Source organism: Panthera uncia, chromosome X (genome assembly GCF_023721935.1).
Source record: "Panthera uncia isolate 11264 chromosome X, Puncia_PCG_1.0, whole genome shotgun sequence".
In the NCBI taxonomy this organism is placed as follows: Eukaryota; Metazoa; Chordata; class Mammalia; order Carnivora; family Felidae; genus Panthera; species Panthera uncia.
Window position 1 is genome coordinate 86,546,525 of NC_064817.1, and position 18,285 is coordinate 86,564,809.

The 18,285-nt window shown below is 43.6% G+C and overlaps 1 protein-coding gene across 4 annotated transcripts in view; it reads right to left on the reverse strand.

Annotated features, from left to right (window-relative positions):
- Positions 1-16,814, reverse strand: part of CHRDL1 (chordin like 1) — a 117,748-nt gene extending 100,934 nt beyond the window's left edge. For all 4 annotated transcript variants that reach the window (XM_049644191.1, XM_049644189.1, XM_049644190.1 and 1 more), the window contains exons 1-2: positions 16,576-16,814; positions 12,987-13,138 (exon numbers count right to left, since the gene is read on the reverse strand). In XM_049644191.1, coding sequence (XP_049500148.1) covers positions 12,987-13,138; positions 16,576-16,727 — 304 coding nt within the window. In that variant the 5' untranslated portion in view covers positions 16,728-16,814. The remainder of the gene's footprint in view (positions 1-12,986; positions 13,139-16,575) is intronic.
- Between the last annotated feature and the right edge of the window lie 1,471 nt (positions 16,815-18,285).

Genomic DNA, 18,285 nt, shown 5'->3' on the forward strand with positions numbered 1-18,285 from the left:
TCAGTCAGAGAAAGACAAATACCACATGATTTCACTCACATGTGGAATTTAAGAAACAAATGAGCAAAGGGAAAAAAAGAGAGTCAAACCAAGAAACAGACTCTTAACTATAGAGAACAAACTGATGGTTACCAGAGGGTGGGGGGTGGGGGATGGGTGAAATATGTGATGAGGATTAAAGAGTACACTTATTATGATGAGCACTGAGTAATGTATAGAATTGCTGAATCACTATATTGCACACCTGAAACTAATATAACACTGTAAGTTAATTATACTGGAATTAAAATTAAAAATTCTGGGGCGCCTGGGTGGCTCAGTGCGTTGAGCATCCTACATGTCATGATCTCACCGTTCGTGAGTTTGAGCCCCACATCAGGCTCTGTGCTGACAGCTCAGGGCCTGGAGCCTGCTTCAGATTCTGTGTCTCCCTCTCTCTGCCCCTCCCCTGCTCATGCTGTGTCTCTCTCTCAGAAATAAATATTAAAAAAATTTAGAAAAATAAAATAAAACTGCCAATTTGGTAGTGAAAAACAGAACCAATATTTCTTTCTTTATCAGGAAGGCTGAATATATATTCACTTTTAATAAGTATTTTTATTTTCTCTTTTGTGATATTACTATTATTGTTAGCATTGTTATATTAATCTACATTTATCAGCTAAGAGTAGGTGTTCAAAACCATTTATTAACTGAAAGAACCCAGAAAATCAAAATTACTTTTTAGGCAGAACTTGGGTGTTTTTCAGCCAAGTCTTGGAAATATGATTTTCTTGCTATAGACACAAATTAATGACTCGATCTACAATATTCTAAAATGGAGTAGGAAATACTTTAAATATTTTAACAATCCCAGCATCTTTAACCAATAACAAATGATCATGAATTTCCCAAAACAAACATCCAAATGAGGCACTGTTAGCTACCTTCCACATGTGGGTGAGAGGTGATTGTTTCTCTATAATAAATTTATAGTCTCACTCTCCAACCCCTGATTTGCATCTCACATATACAACTTATCTAGACACTTCACAAAGATCCTGGGTATACACTTAGAGACAAATCCATTGAGGCGCCTGGGTGGCTCAGCTGGTTAAACATCCAGCTCTTGGTTTCCACTCAGGTCATGATCTCATGGTTCATGGGTTTGAGCCCCACATCAGACTCTGTGCTGACAGTGTGGAGCCTGCTTGGGATTCTCTCTGTCCCCCTCTCTCTGCTCCTCCCCCACTCGTGCTCGCTCTCTCTCTCTCTCAAAAATAAATAAATTTTATTTTTTTTTAAAAAAAGGAAAAAAAGCAGCAAATACGTGAAGGGGGGCCATTTAAGGGGCATTATTAGGCTAGCATAAATAGTCCTGCTTGTATTGGTCTGCAGCCACTAACATGTAAATGGAGGGAAGCTAGAAATTACTTTGTTGAGTTAAATCCACACTGCAAAGTAAGCTGGAACCTTGTGTCTGATGCATTTGATTCTGGATTATTTCACTCAGTTGAATTAGATCGCTCAGAGGTTGACATTAAAACCTACCTACTTCCAATATGAAATTGGTTGGGTGATTGACTCCCTGCTAGTTGGGGGAAAAAAATGGGACAAATAAAAGATAAAGATCCCTGAAAGAGTAAGCAACCACTAAAATAAGCCAAGCTATCAAAGTGTGGGTTTCAAGTGTATTTACATATTTTTAAAACTCACAGCCAAATTATGAAAATTTTTTAATTTGTAGGAAAGTCTGTTTCCAAAGGAACAGTATATACTTACCCCACAAGGAGGGTATTCTTTACATATCACTATTAAGCAAATTGACATCTCATTTATGAAATATCTTTAAGGTACATTATTTCACAGACAGTATTATAAAGTGGATCCTTTCAATATATTAGAGCTCACCATATTCATGAAATCCATAGATCAACCAAAAATAACCTGTTTCAGTCAAGACTCCATTTCCCCCCAGATTCAGTCTCTGAAGAGTGTTGCTCGACAAAGTGTGAAATCTGAATGATCTGAATTTTCCTGCTCTAAATGTGGCTCAGTCTAAGAGGTAGCTGATAAGTGTAAAAAGCAGCCAGGGAACCTTGTCCTAAGTGGCAGAGCCAGATGAAAATGGTGATAACAGTAATAACAAAATCAGTATTGGTTGAGCTAATATTCGTTGAGCACTTTTCCTATAAAAGCCCAGCTCTGTTCTAAAGGTTTTACATATACGAATTCACTAAATTCCCACAACAACCCCATGAGGTAGTTTCCATTATTACTCCCATTTTACAGATAAGGAATCTGAGGCACAGGGAGATATGGTAACTTACCCACGTTGACATGATTAGTCAGGGTATGGAGCTGGGATTCAAACCTAATTAGTCTGGCTTCAGACCCAAGGACTGTAACCACGGTAGGACTCTGCCTTTCCAGTAACATAGTTGTAAGGTACGGGTCACCCACTCTTAGAAATTGGAAAATAAAGGGCTTCCACACATTCTTGCCTAACACTTTCTCAAATTACCCTTCCACTAAACCTTTGAAACATCTTTGATCACCTTTGAAAGAATCAGATGTTGTCCATAGTAAAGTCAAGTCATAACGAAATAGACTGTAGAAACTGGTACAGCTGGCTGACTTTATTATGCATTTTTTGTATCTATCGCAGTGCTAAAGGCATGATGTATAAAATAGCACCCATGCTTGTTTTGTCTTTTAGATCCCACATGTAAGTGAATCCACATGGTATTTGTCTTTCTCTGTCTGCCTTGTTTCATTTAGCATAACACCCTGTAGGCCCATCCATGTTGTCGCAAATGGCGAGATCTCATTCTTTTTTATGGCTGAGTAATATTCCTTGGTGTGTGTGTGTGTGTGTGTGTGTGTGTGTGTGTGTGTGTTCTACATCTTCTTTATCCATTCATCTACACTTGGGTTGTTTCCATATCTTGGCTATTGTAAATAGTGCTGTGATACACAGAGAAGTACATATTTTTTTTTTGAATGAGTTTTCATCTTCTTTGGGTAAACACCCAGTAGTGGAATTACGGGACCATGTGGTAATTCTATCTTTAATTTTTTGAGGAATCTCTATACTGTTTTCCACAGTGGTTGTTGAATCAGTATGTTGTACACGAGGAACAAATATAACATTGTATGCTAATTATACTTCAATAATTTGTAAAATGTGTTTACAAGGCAAAAAAAAAATAGTACCCATGCTGCTAAGGGGTTTGAAATCTAGTTGGGAAGATAGATTAGCCCAGGGGAAAGTTCTTTTTCATCCTCTTTAAACCTCATAATACTCACATGGCATTTCTTCCATATGACGGTACCAGTGTCTTACAAACTATGCTTCTTGATGAAAATATCTTTCTCAAACACTAACTTCTGATTGAAACCTGGTCTTAACTGCAAACATAATAGTGTTTCATCAGGGTCATTGTTCCTATTATCTGAGCAATATAGGATTTGGCCAATTATGCCCCAGATAGAAACCAACAAACACGTGGAAGGAGCAAATTCAGGAACTGGAGGCAGACAAGGAGTTGAGCAGTAATGCCGCTGGAGTCACTAAACAAAGCTTCTGCAATTACCAGCACTGATTTTTTTTTTCAAGCACAGAACAAAAGTAAACCCTGTAAGTTCGAAGACCTGTTTTACCATGGGTGTCTAGGATTGAGCGGCTGGCACCATTACAGTTGATTTCTCAAGGAGTATGCCGAACAGTTATCAATCTTAAGAAGTGATGATAAAAGTCAATTTCAGCGCATGCTCCTAAGTCTAAACTTTTCCAAAGTTTTTGGCATTCCCCAGGGGGAAATCCAACGAGTTGTGCAGCATAACTGAACACACCTCAAGTCCCAGTAGATCATCTTGGACAAGACGCACACGTGAGCTGATTTTATTAAAACGATGATGACTCACTAACTTCTAGAAGATACAGGCAAGTACAGTAAGCTTATCACTAGCCAGTAGCTGACAGATACCAGCTGGACAATACATGACTTCCCACTGACTAGTGGTATCTGCGAGGAGAACTTGGTCCCAAAGGAACTGCAGCTAACGTTTGAGTTGGACCTTCAACCTGCAGCATCATAGCTATTTTTCAGATGGTTTGGCTGGCCCTCATCCCTGCTACTTTTGGGGCCCCTGTTCACAGAAACAATGATAAAAAGTAGACAACAGAGATGTGCCACTATGCCATTGACGTTTTGCCCAACCATTGCTGTCTAGCGCCCAGGACTAGGTCAAAAGGGCAATAACTTCATCACCAATCTAAAAGCAAGAAAACATTCTTAAGAACTGTTTTTGATAAGAGCTATTACTCTAGACACATCATCATGCAAGTATTCCAATAATATTTATTTTATTATAACACATACAGTCAGTGTAAAGAGAGATGAATCTCTGCTGTTTGTTATAGGAGCAGACAAGTCAAGTAAACAGATTCCTTTTTAATTATTTTGTTAAAGGCTACTCTACACTGTAATAAGGCCGAAAAAATAAAGGAAGAAATATTTCTTTCATTTATTAGACGTGAGGCAGAATGCAAGAAGGGCAAGACAAGATATAGTAGCTACAGGAAATAAAAAAGTCTCCTATTTCTCTGGCAATTGGGTTTCTGGAATTGAAGTCTCTATGAGATTTCCTCAGGGTTTTAAGAATTCATTTCCAGGTTATGGAGGCCAGTGAAAAAGAAAAGCCAGGAAGAAGGCAAATTCTCCATCCTATATATACAGCTTATTCCTGTGTATCTGGGGTTAATTACCCTATTCCTACTTGTCAGATCATTTTCCCAAAATTAATTCAAATGCATATCTATCGAGCAGCCTGTGCCCATCATGGCCCTCCCACTATCTGCCTTGGGGCATTTCAATTGTCTGCCAGCAGGTGGGTAAGCTCATGAGAAGAAAAGAGCTTATATTTCAAGAGGTTTGACCGTGAGTAAGACCACACCATTGGCTACGATAAGAACTGGAGATACTCCATGAAATCTCGATTTCTTGTTCTCTTCTAGGCTCCCATTAGCATGGATAACTGGGAGTTGATGGTATTCTCATTAGTCCCTACTATAAGGCCACGTGGAGACCCTTTTACACAGAAAAGCTGCTTGGCCCAGTAAAACCTGACCTGAATATTTTTCCGGCAAAAATCATCTCTTACATGTCCTCTGGCCCAGGACTTTGGGTAAAAATCAAAGCTCTTGTTTTTTCTTCCTATCAGCACCTCAGCGGCACAAGTGTCTGCTAAAGGAGGTTTGCTTTCTATTTGGTCAAGAATTCAAGATGTGTGCTCTTGAACTCGTCACAACAGAATCGATTCTGCATGCCCTGCCACAGACAGATATCTCAAACGCCCAGCTTTCTTCTTCAAACGAATGGGATATATCACCATTACAGGTGCATTTTAGAGAATCAGATGTGAAGTGACATAATGAACCAAACTGGTTCCAAGGCAGGGCTTCGTTTTGTAAAATAACATGTATGTATGAAAATACACACATATAGCTGAGCATTAAAAAAAAGACTTGGGGTGCCTGGGTGGCGCAGTCGGTTAAGTGTCCGACTTTGGCTCAGGTCATGATCTCTTGGTTTGTGAGTTCGAGCCCCGCATCGGGCTCTGTCTGTGCTGAAAGCTCAGAGCCTAGAGCCTGCTTCAGATTCTCTCTCTCTCTGTCTCTCTCTCTCTCTCTCTGCCCCTCCCCCACTTGTGCTCTGTCTCTATCAAAAATAAAATTTAAAAAAAGCATTGTGGGAAAATGCTCTAAAAAAAAAAAAGACTAGAAGAGTATATACCAATTAGCTATTTCCTTACACGCTGAGACTACCAGTGACTTTTGTTTTATTTTTATGTGTCTTCTGAATGTTTAACAATGAGAGCCTGGGTGGCTGATTCGGTTTAGCGTCCGACTTTGGCTCTGGTCATGATCTCGAGGTTCATGGGTTCAAGCCCCACGTCAGGCTCTGTGCTGACATCTCAGAGCCCGGAGCCTGCTTCGGGTTCTGTGTCCCCCTCTCTGTCTGCCCCTCCCCAGCTCACACTCTGTCTCTTAAAAATAAACAATAAAAAAATTTAATGAATGTTAACAATGAGAATCTATTTTATTTTCTTATTTTTCAGAGGTGACTTAGCTTTTTTTGAGCAACTATTTTAAAATCAGTGGGGCGCCTGGGTGGCTCAGTCGGTTAAGCGTCCAACTTCAGCTCAGGTCACGATCTCACGGTCCGTGAGTTCGAGCCCCGCGTCGGGCTCTGGGCTGATGGCTCAGAGCCTGGAGCCTGCTTCCGATTCTGTGTCTCCCTCTCTCTCTGCCCCTCCCCCGTTCATGCTCTGTCTCTCTCTGTCTCAAAAATAAATAAACGTTAAAAAAAATTTTTAAAAATAAAATAAAAAAAAAATAAAATCAGAAAAAAATCACGTTAATATAAAGCTTGCTTAGGGCGCCTTGTAATTGACAATTTAGTCTACGTACGTCCAGATCATCCAAAGTTAAAAGTGTCTGGACCACATTGCCTTAGCACTTACAGAAAGACCTTTACTGAGTTATAATTTACTAGTTGCCCTCTTCCTTTACAGAGAGTCAATGAAGAAAGGCCATTCTTTCTTCTCTGAAACCAAGGTTACAGACGGAATCCTTGTACTATCCAAATGTGCTTTATTCAAACATCCCATGATCAATACTGCCTGAGTGGGTGGGAGGTGGGAATAATCACTGTAGATGAAACTGTAATTTTTCTGTTGCCAACAGCCCCCAAACCCCTCTTTTTATCTTTCCAGAAGCACAAGCCAAATTTAGAGTGTGAATACTCTAATGTACCAAACCAGGTGTTAAAAACATCTACTCTTCCTACATTCTTCAAAAGGGCTCTATTTTATTTCATCTTTAAAAATGTTAGCTTTGCAACTATGCTTTCATACATAACTTGCATCTAACCTTTTTAGATGCAGGCAGGTTATAAATCTTAAACAAATAGTATTCTTTGCAATGGCTCTGCGACAATGATAAAACTCCAGGTGTGTTCCAAGCACCTAAAAACCCAGAGCCCTGTTCTCCCTTGTCCCACCTCCTCAGTGCCTATCCTGGTGTCCTTTACTCTGCCGTCCAGAAAGCAAGAATCCTCAGTTTACAAGTCGAGACTCTTTAGTTCAGAGACCATGAATGACTCAACCAATACCACACAGCAAGCAAAAAGAACTGACCAGAAACCAGGTCTCCTGATTTAAAGCACAGTCCTCTTTCCACTGGACTCTGAGGACATTCCAATCCTACTGAGAAGTCAGGGAAATCTCAGAAGCAAGGACATAAAGGCACATATTTTTAACCTTCCTCACAAATTTCCTTTGGCTTAACTTATTTTAGGTTCCTGAATAATGTTAGTGCTAGTCCCTTTTAACTCCCAAATAGTAAATGGCCTCTCTTAGGAATTCTGGTTACAAAGTTCCTTATTCATTCCTTTGGATCATCTCTTATGTGTTAAGTGGCTGCCATGTGCAAAGGACTGGACTTCTCTTCAAAAGAATGAACTGGCTTCTCCAGAGAACGGCTAGAGGCAAACTGGGGGGTAGGGAGCAGAACACGGAATTTGAAGACCTGGGTTTTAGTTCCGGTCCTGGCTTGGACTTGACCTTGCTGGGTTTCAAGTTTCTCATTGAAAAATTAAAGGTATAATATCATGTGGATTGCAAGAGAGTTACTCTCAGACCTACCTCTCATTCAAGCCTAACTGTGCCAGCGATTGTCGCAGGGCCCTCGGTGTACATGATCTCCTTTATTTTTCAAGTGACTGTGCTGATGGCCATCGTGGTAGGATTTCCTATACTTGTAGTAATAAGGAAAGTACAGCTGGGGAAGTTAAGTCACATTCCCAAGGTATATAAGCAAGTCACGGCGTGGGGGTTAGGATCTAAGAAAACACCAGAGGGGTGCCTGGGTGGCTCAGTCGGTTAAGCGTCCGACTCCAGCTCAGGTCATGATCTCGCCGTTCATGAATTCGAGCCCCACGTCGGGGTCCAGGCTGACAGCTCGGAGCCTGGAGCCTGCTTCGGATTTTGTGTCTCCTTCTCTCTCTGCCCCTCCCCCACTCACACTCTGTGTCTCTCTCCCTCTCAAAAAATAAACATTAAAAAATTTTTTTAATTAAAAAAAATAGGATAACACCAGAGCCTCCACACCCAACCCCACTGGCACCCCCAACATTAAAAAATTAAGAATGTACTGTGAAAAGCATCGAGGTATCTAAATGTAAAGTATTCTCTCTTTCGTCCACTTCTACTACAAAAGCTTCAAAGATGAGAATGGGTCTACTCTTTGGCTTGCTTCTTTCTGTTGTCCAATCATCGCCTCAAATGTCCAAGAGAGAATCTGGAAGAGGAAAACGCAAACCTCTCTGGTTGGTTTTCACAACAGAGAAGCTCCGGGCAGGCGCCACAGGAGGCCCATCTTTACAATATATGAATGTGGGGAAGCTTTTCTCCTGAAGAGAAATAACGAGTGAGAAGATCCAGCTAACTCACCTAAGAAAGCAGGAATGGACTCCATGAAATACATGAACAATCTCTCTCTCCCCAGAACCTTTGCCAGACTTGGCACAGGCAGGCCCTTTTGAAATACATAAGTGAATATTCCTGACACTCAATTCTTCCACCTACTTTGATCAATAGTTCATTACCTAAGTTAGAACTGCCAGAAGAGGCAAACTCTTGAGCTCATTTGTCCCATATTTGCATGAATATTATGCACTCAATGTCACGCTCCTTTGAACTTCAAAAGAGCTTCCGGGCCTCTTTGACGACAACTTTAACAACAGAGCATAATGGAGTTACAGAAAGACTTTCTTCCCCAGCTAAAGACCTCAAACCTTGCTGATTCTGGAAAGTAACAAACTTTTATAGAAGCCACAAATGGCTCGTTCGTCCATTGCAATGCACCATCAGTATTTCCCGGGTTCCTGAGCCTTTCTCGTCTCCTGTGACAGGAACATTACCACGACTAATCAGCTATTAGGAAGTGGCAGCAACCACCCCTAACTTTCCTTGTGAAAACAGCTTTCTGCAAATGCGGCATTTTCTGCAGACCTCTTCAGATTCTACACCGAGTGAGCATCTTTGACCATAACAGCACGCCCCCTCCTAACACTCTGATGCCCAGGATAGGAGGGAAACAGGCTACACAGCATCTGCATTGACCTAGAAGCTTACACTGAAATCAACCCACAAAGGATCAAAAACCTTGGCTTCCTTGTGTAAAATGGCATCAGGCAGCAAGAAGAGACGTGAGGATTTATTACCCTTACACTTACACATTTCCTGGAGTTTCCCCAGATTTTTATCCTTGTTTTAAAAGTGATATTAGGGGCGCCTGGGTGGCTAAGTCAGTTAAGCGACCGACTTTGGCTCAGGTCATGATCTCATATTTTGTGGGTTCGAGCCCTGAGTAGGGGTCTGTGCTGACGGCTCAGAGCCTGGAGCCTGCTTCGGATTCTGTGTCTCCCTCTCTCTCTGCCCCTCCCCTACTCGTGCTCTCTCTCTCTCTCTCTCAAAAATAAACACTAAAAAAAAAAAAAATTTAAAGTAATACTTGCCAATTGTGGAAACTCCAGAAGCACAAAGATGAGCAAAAGTAAGTCATGAACCTACCAGTCACAGATAAAAAAAAAAAAATTAGCTCCCCACTATACATGACTATAAATTTCGGATGAAGTAGAGAACTACGGGTAAAACCCCAAATTATGCAAGCAGTAGAAGAAAATATAATAGAATGAGTGGTAAGGGTCTCCCAAGAAACAAGAAGAAATTCAGAAGCCGTAAAGGAAATAAATAGCAGATCCAACCACACAAAAATTTAAACCTTCCATATGGGAAGGTACAACTTAAAGTTAAAAGCAAATGGCAAAAGGGGAAAATAATATTTTGAACACAAAAGGTCAGGAGCAAGATTTGCAATAACAAAACCTTAATATGTATGCTTTGATGGATCACGAAGACAAGCAACCTAACTGCAAAATAGGCAATGCACTCTCAAAGATAAAATAAACATTTAAAAATATTCTAAAAACTAATTGCAAAGATACTCCAGAATAAGAAAATAGTGCAGCAAACCTGAAGTATGATTTCTCCTATTAAATTGGCTCCAAGATACAAAGAGTAATTATACTTGTGGGGAAAGAATTCGAAAAGGACTCTCATACACAGATGGTGGGAGTATACATTGATAACTTCTTCAAAGGACAATGTGACTGTGCTTACCAAGATTAACACTGAACATCCACTTTGACCAAAGTACTCCCCACAAATACTTGCCTACATGCCTGGAGGTGTTCATTAACACCTTAGTTGTAATAGCAAAAACTGGAGACAATCTAAGTGTCTATAGCTATAGCTATAGTCTATACCATGGGTAAGTAATCCATGGCACACTTACACAACTGGAAACTATGCAGGCATTAGAAAGAATACGGTACTGTTGTATTGCAACGTGCTGACATGGAAGGATGTCCTAGACCCACTTCTGAAGAAAGGTTACAGAAAAATACGTACAATCGCCAAGAAAAAAAAAACAAAAACAAAACCTGTACTTACGTAGGTTTTTACGATACAGAGAAAAAGAGTTTGGAAGAACACATAGTAAACTATGAGTCATGGCTGCCTCTGGTTGGTAGCTGAGGGACACGCGTTTTTTTGTAAAGCTCAGGTGCTTTCAGATTGTTTTGTACTAGGAGTATTATTAGTTTGGGGATACTTAGGAAATTTCAGAACAAATTAATTAAGCACTGCGTAGGGTCATCAAATTTGTAATAAGCAACGTTTTCAATGGTAGCACGACAACACATTACACAGATGGTTTATATGACCATTCCCCAATGGACCGACATTTCCACTGCTTCTGCCTTCTCATTGTTGGAGCTTCCATATAAATCTCTGCGCATGCCTCGTGTGTGTGTGTGTGTGTGTGTGTGTGTGTGTGTGCATCTGCGTGTATCAAGGCAACATACAGAGGGCATATGCTTTAAGATTTCCTTTAGTGGAGATAACTGTGTACATGTCCTCGAGACAGTGGGTGTGGCCACACAGAATGATGCTGAGCAGCTCATTCAGGGAATGAGCCTCATCATCTGACCGAAAGCCTGAAACACTAGAACAGAACTGATGCCCTAGACCATCTACTATATAATCCTTTTGACACCAATTGAATATCCAATGGGCTTGGGACAAATTCATAGGCAGCAGGAAATGTTATAAAGTGATAGTTTGGGGTCTGTAAATATTTTGTAAGTCCTATTTTTCCTTGGTTGGTTCATTAAGCTCCAAGTTTCATGGACAGTACTCCTCAATTCTTTATATCTATGGAAGACCTCCCAGAAGAGACGGTCTTCTAAGAATTGCAAGCTTCCCCTATGACGCCATCGCTAACAGGTCATAAGGGAAGTTTCTTCCTAAGAGAGCAAGGATTTTAGGCCCAGTTGGGTTGTAAGTGGAGCTGAGAATGGATGGACAACTTTTCTATCACGTCCACTTAAAGGAGGGCTTTCTGGGGGCGCCTGGGTGGCGCAGTCGGTTGAGCGTCCGGCTTCAGCCAGGTCACGATCTCGCGGTCCGTGAGTTCGAGCCCCGCGTCAGGCTCTGGGCTGATGGCTCGGAGCCTGGAGCCTGTTTCCGATTCTGTGTCTCCCTCTCTCTCTGCCCCTCCCCCGTTCATGCTCTGTCTCTCTCTGTCCCAAAAATAAAATAAAAAACGTTGAAAAAAAAAAATTTAAAGGAGGGCTTTCTGGAGGGAGAGGGAGGTCATTGGAGGAAAACAGGAGAGAGGCCAATCCAAGTTTCCTTGCTGGTACTGTGCCCTGCTAAACTTCCTCCTGTGTCCCCATCATGCTAGGTCATCACCACGGGCCACTCCTGCTCAGAAGCCTAATCAAAAGCACCGCTTGTCTCGGGAAGAAGACTGAGATTACTATGAAAATCACAGTGAGACAGAAACACACCGTCCTCCCTGTCAGCAAGCTTCATGCCTGATCTATGAAACTTGTGCTGATAAAGGAGATAAATGTTTAAGCGATGGGCTTCAGATGCTGCTTCAGCTCCTACCAAGAAGATTTTCACGGTTCCTTCTCATGAATAAGTTCAGTGGAGCAGAGAATGCCCCTCTTGGACCAACTCCATTTTGTGCTTCTGTTGATGCAGCCAAAAAGGGGAACTAGAGCTAGGGCTTTTCCTTCAAATTTAGAGCAAGGGTCCACCTCAGAGAGGGCTGCAAGTGGCCCAAAGAAGGTGAGGCTCCTACTTTCAGCAGAAAGCTCGTAACAAGAGCAGGGATGCCAACAGTTATGCATAAATCTCCTGAACGTGAAGGCAAGGAGGGTTAATTATCCCCCCTTCCTGCCACTCCGCTTTCTCCAATGTGTTAGCCCATCACACGGATCGCTGACTTTCTAGAAATATTCCCTGGCTTTGCGGGGACGTTCTTTCAATAAACGGCATCCAATTTGCTCACGGTCCCTGGAATCTCAATTTCCTCAAAGGATTTTTCATCTGAATCCAGTTCATGTGAAGGGTTTTTTCCTTCTTCATTTTTCAGCATAAGGGAATAGGCAGGGCCTGCTTTACTTTTTCTTTTTCTTTTTTTTTCTTTTCTGTGTTATTTTTTTTCATAAACTGAAAACCTTTGCTGAAGAGTCTGAAATTTGGGAAAAAATCCAGCTCATCTGTCAGATATTTCTAGAGTTACGTAAAATGGAATGAGATTTGTACAGTTTAGAACTGGAAAAGGAAAACAGGCTAATATGTCATGTGTTCTATGAGATGAAAACTATATGATAATCAGAAAAACAGCCCCAAATTGAGTCTACCCGATTCAAAGCTCTCGTTGTTGTATCAACTCACGCATAAACCAATAATAGAATAATGGTATATGGCCACATTAGGGCAAAATCTCAATCCCTACAGATTATAACCACATTTTCAAAGAGATTACAAGAAAGCATCTTGTTTCTTAAACGGGAGACACTTACGTTTTACTTGCTCTGTTTTGCTTCCTTCTAGGAAAAGAAAGAACAGCAACAAGGAAAAGATGCACTTTGTGCCCCCCACTTTCCACTTTTTTCTCATTTTGGTCACTGCAAGAGGCCACTCAAAACTGTCAGGGCCCAGTATATTCAAGCTCCTGGGGAGAAAGCAGAAAAAAAGACTTAGATCCTCTGAAACTGGTGGAGATCACTGATGCTTAAGCTTTTAACGTGTTGGCGCGGGCGGGGGGGGGGGGGGGAATGCTGGAGAACTTATGTAAGCGTAAGCGTTGTTTTCCCGTGTCAGAAAGAGAACTTGCCTCTTCGGTCTTGCAAAGATCATGGGGGGAAATTCAAGCAGATGAACAGGCGTTCCTATCCAATGCTAAGGCTAAAAATCCTTACAGGCAAGTCATAGAAAAATAAAAATAAATTTTGAAATCTTCCTTTTAACAGAATTAGAGTTGATTTCTCAGGAGCTTTTCTTTGGGAGAAAAGGGAAATGGATTTGCAAAACGGCTACTTTGGCAACCAAGATAAAAATAGTAGGCACGGGACCCAAACAATTTCTGAAATGAAAGTTCACTCATGTTAGCTTCAGCGATGAGGCACAAATTGGTTAATAATACTTCTCCTGTGTCCTCCACAAGATCTATAAAGATCTTCAGTTTGGCTACTTATGTTGGAAAAGACAGATGTAATTAGCAAATGGATGCAGTTAAATACCTTTACCGTTCAGACATATTGCTTTCACATGAAGTCCACTGTGAAACAGAACTTTATAACGGGCCATCCTCAAAGGAAATTAGGCCAATTTAAATAGGTAACGTGTTTGCCTTATACCGCTGTGCCAAAGGCCATCAGAGCAACTATAATTCTGAAAAGTAGGAGACTTGCATTTCTAGTCTAAGGGGTGGAAATTCTTAAACCTTCGAGCCTTAGAACACAGAACATTTGCTAGAGCTCAGATCCAGTCACAGGTCATTTCCATAGACACTAGAGTTTGCAAAAACGTTCCAGTGGATGATCTGAACATATTTAAATGTTCAAAAAACACCACATTTCAATCCGGGGTTAACCCCGGATGGGAACTGAGTGCATTGATCTTTTCTGAGGGGCCAACCTAAATATTGAGTATAAAGAGTTGGCAGGAATACAACATAACCATTCTGGAGAACCGAATGGTTTTTGGGCCATGATGCAGATACTTCAAATGCTATGAACTTGTCTGGGTAATTTGAAAGCCATTGCTTGAAATTACGGCTACGTAACCAAAGAAGAACTGATCATGAACATGTTCCTAGCCTCTCAAAGGCCTCGATTCTGATGTCTTGGTCCCTTCTATGAACTTGTGGCCCAGCTTCAATCACTCAGAACGTCCCTGCCCTCTGAAGCAAATCATTTCCATGAACAGTTTAACACAGCTGCCCACCCCAGCGAAGTTCTTTCTGAGCCTACTTTAATAAGCTTATCCCCCAAGCCTTCAAATGAGAAAGATTTTCTAACCGCTGAAATCCAATTTATCACAATCACATATGGATCTCAGGGGGTAGTTTTGAAACCACAGTTTTCAGGTCGCCCCATGCAAGAACCAACAGGGTTATTTTTCTTGTATGATGGGGGGGGGGGGCGGTTCAGTGAACAGTAGCATTGCTTCATAACTCAAGCTGGCAAGAAAACGGCTCTCAGAATTTTTTTTGCTTTTCTTGGGTCCCGACTAATGTTATGAGCAAATAGAAAAGTTGGTGACGAGAGAGCAATTAATCTCTTTTGGCGTTCCTGTCATCTGTGTGGCCTCCCAGGCTGTGATGGAGAACATCAGAAAATGAATCGCTTTATAAATATTCACTTTTGATTTACAAGATCTGAAGCCCTGTCTTTGTATTCTGTGCAGAAATATAAACTGAGAAGAATTCCTTCCCCAGGACTCCTCCCCGTTCAATTTCTCTTTATCCCTTTAACTTTTTCTTTTCGGCGGGGGGAGAGATGTGGTTCAAGACATTTTTGGGGGGACTGCAGCAATAAACCTAAGCAAGCATTGCTCAGCAAACATGCCGACTCTTATACTTGCAAAGAGCCAAACTGTCCTTAATTTTTCAAATTATACTTTGACCCAGTTAACTGGAGTTATTTCTGCATTAACTCTCTGCTTCACACAGGCTGTTGTGCCATTGAACTTGCACGGACTCTTTTCCAGGTTCCTTCAAAATGTGGCCACAGACACGCGTTTTGGGGGATCCAGGCCCCGGTCAAGAAAGCCAATAAGAAAACAAGATCCCACCACTAACACTGGGGAGGGGGCGGGCGGAGGAGGCTTTACAAGAGATCGAGAAACTTGTCAGTGTCTAAAGAAGTGTATCCATGAAGGTGCCTCCATGAAACAAGCATTCACACAGTTCATTTGCATCAAGCAAAGGGACCAGAGGCTCCTTGCCCAGCTGAAACTGCAAGGCAATCTGGGCCATCAAGTGTCAGAAGTCTGGACATTCTCAGAAGAGGTCTCCTGGGTAGAAGAGAACCAAAGCGACATTCCCAAAGGAAGGCTAAGGGATGAGCACAACAGCCAGTTCTCCACGCCCCACAGTGTCTCTTTAATCCGCCAGAGAGGCTTGACTGACCTTGTAATCTCACATTCACTGTCTTCCTGGGACAGTCCCCAGGGTAGCAATTCTCTTTCTGACAAACAACAAGAAGACACTGGGGTCTCAGGGCCCACGTCCACCAGCTGAAATCCTCTCCCTACTCTACCACCCAACAAGAAAAAACTCAGTTCGCTGCTGGTGGGTTGCCACAGAAAAACGGCACTTCTAACCCAGGGTGTCTCTCTCCGCCAGAGTCCTTGCCTTCACTGCTGCTTATGACTGACAAACAATGCCTTGCGTTTGGCTTGCAAAACACCTTGCTATCCATCATTTCATTTCATTCCCTACAACAACTCCACCTCCAAAATGGGCACCCTGGAGCCCAGAGAACTCAACTGCCCATTCCCACAGTTAGTGGCAGGGCCGGGAGGGTCTGGAAGGCAGGCTTTCCAGGCCCTAAGCTCTCTGGCAGGGCTGCGTTGCTTCCTGAGCCTAGCGTCTCAAGCTCTGACCCCAGTGGTCTGGGCGGAAAATGAGACAGATGTCCAGAGGACAGAGGAGCCTCTCGCCTGTCCACCCTGTTTCATTAACTTTAGCATGTATTAATCACCCTCTGGTCCAGGGCACTTCAGCAAGCGAGAAAGAAGGGTCGGGACTCAGGGGATAGATAACTAAGGGGACTGCAAAACCCTTTAGGTGGCTACCCAAGTGGCCTCCCCTGAAGCGCCAGACCATGGAGATATGCAGGCCCCGCGGGGAGCGGCAAGTGGTGAGTTCGAATCCGGAGTCCCTAACCTGCCCCGGGCGCCTTGGAGCCCACCTCCAGCCGGGCCATGGCCACTAGCAGCTGGACCCGAGAGCCCAGTTGGGGTGGCAGGTCAGGCGGGGGGGCGGGGGGGAGCTCGGGGGGGGGGGAACTTCCAGGGGCGGTTCTGGCCAACAGGAGACGCCCCACCTGTGCAAAGGCTGGAAAGGAAGGTAGAGGAAGCGGGCATCGGGCACTGCTCACTGACCTGGCCACTGGCCGGCTCCGTCTTCCACGCGTCCACGCGCTCCGAGCTCCCCGGGGCGCTCCTCCGAGGTCTGGGGCTCGCAGGTTGTGGCGAGAGCTAGAGTGCGCGCGAGGGGGGAGGGGGGACTCAAAAGTGGGTGGGAGGAAAAACATCACCGCCCTTACACCACGAGGGAGCAGCGGCTCGCTCGGCTCCCGGGGGCAGAGCCAAGGCGAGGGCGCGGCGGCCCGGGGCCACCTGCCCGCCCGCCGCCCGCTCCCCACTTGGCCGGAGAGGACGGGCGCCCGACGCAGGCGAGAAGTCCGCGGGCACGCAGCGGCTGCAAGCCCGCACCCCGTCTCCGCCCCGGCCCGGCGGCTCTACTTCTGCTCCCGGGGCCCGAAAGTTAAGAAATCGGGAGAAAGTGTGAGGCTCTGCCGGCGACTTTCCCATCACGCAGCGCCCCCACTGCACCCCCCTCCTCTGGCTAAGCGAGCGTTGGGGTCTTAAAGGGACCGCACCTCTCCTCCTGCCCCTCCTCCCCCTGTGCACTGGAATGCACCTAGGAGCTTCCCACCACCCGCGCCTGCCCCGGAGACCCCGGCTACCCTCCGACTTCCCTGTCTGGAAGCCCGCAACTCTTCTCCTCCCGCACAGGGCCCCTCTGGGTGCACCTGGTCGGGTCCTGAGCTGGTGCGCGGGACACCAGAGGAGCTGGCGGCCTCGCAAATTATGCCCCAGCAAGCTGCTTATCACTTAGGGGCGTTTCCCAAATCCACACTGCGGCTAGAAAAGTGGCAAAGTGTTGGTGTCCTTCAAGGCAGAGTGGAGATGGGTGTGTGTGTGGAGGGAGAGGGGACGAGTTAGAAATCTGCTTTCTCCCAACGAAGAGGGCCCCCCAACGCCCCCATGTAAAGGGCCTTTACTAATTGGTAAGGGTCTTGAAGAAAACTTGGAGCGACCCACCACAGCCACCCCTGTTCTCCCAGTCCCTAAGATTCTGATTTGGGAGTTGGGCCAAGAACCCAGCCTTGAAATCACAATAGCACTGCTGATGCCTTGGTAAGGCTGAGACAGACTAGGACAAAGTTATGTTTATTTGATGAGCGGTAGTTACAAAGAATTCTCAGAATCCTGTAAGGGCCCCAAAGGCTCTGCCTTGACAGACAGTACCCATTTATATGTTAAAGCCCCCAAATTTGGAGGAGAGTTACAGGGCTGCTTTTTTTTTCTTTTTTTTTTCTTTCTTTCTTTCTTTCTTTCTTTCTCTCTCTCTTTTTTTACTGTAATATGACTTTTTTTTTTTTTTATTTTTTTAATAGAATTTATTGTCAAGTTAGCTAACATACAGTGTTTACAGTGTGCTCTCGGTTTCGGGGATACATTCTGGTGATTCATCGCTTACATACAGCACCCAGTGCTGAACTGGATCATATTGATTTTTCCAGGATCTGTATAACGTTATGGCTTACAGAGTAGTTTCATATTCATCATCCCTACTCTTTAAACCCTCACAACAACCCGTGAACTGTCTGTGGCCTTAAGTGTCAGAATTGGTAGGGATCTTCTGGACCATTGAGCTCAAAGTCTTCATGTCACAGAAGAGGAAATTGATGAGGGGGGTGGGAGGGAGGTGATGTATCCAAGGTCATGCACATAGTAAATGATAGATCTGAGATTCCAAGTCAGGTTTCCTGACTTTCAACCGACTACTCTCTGATTGCTATCTCC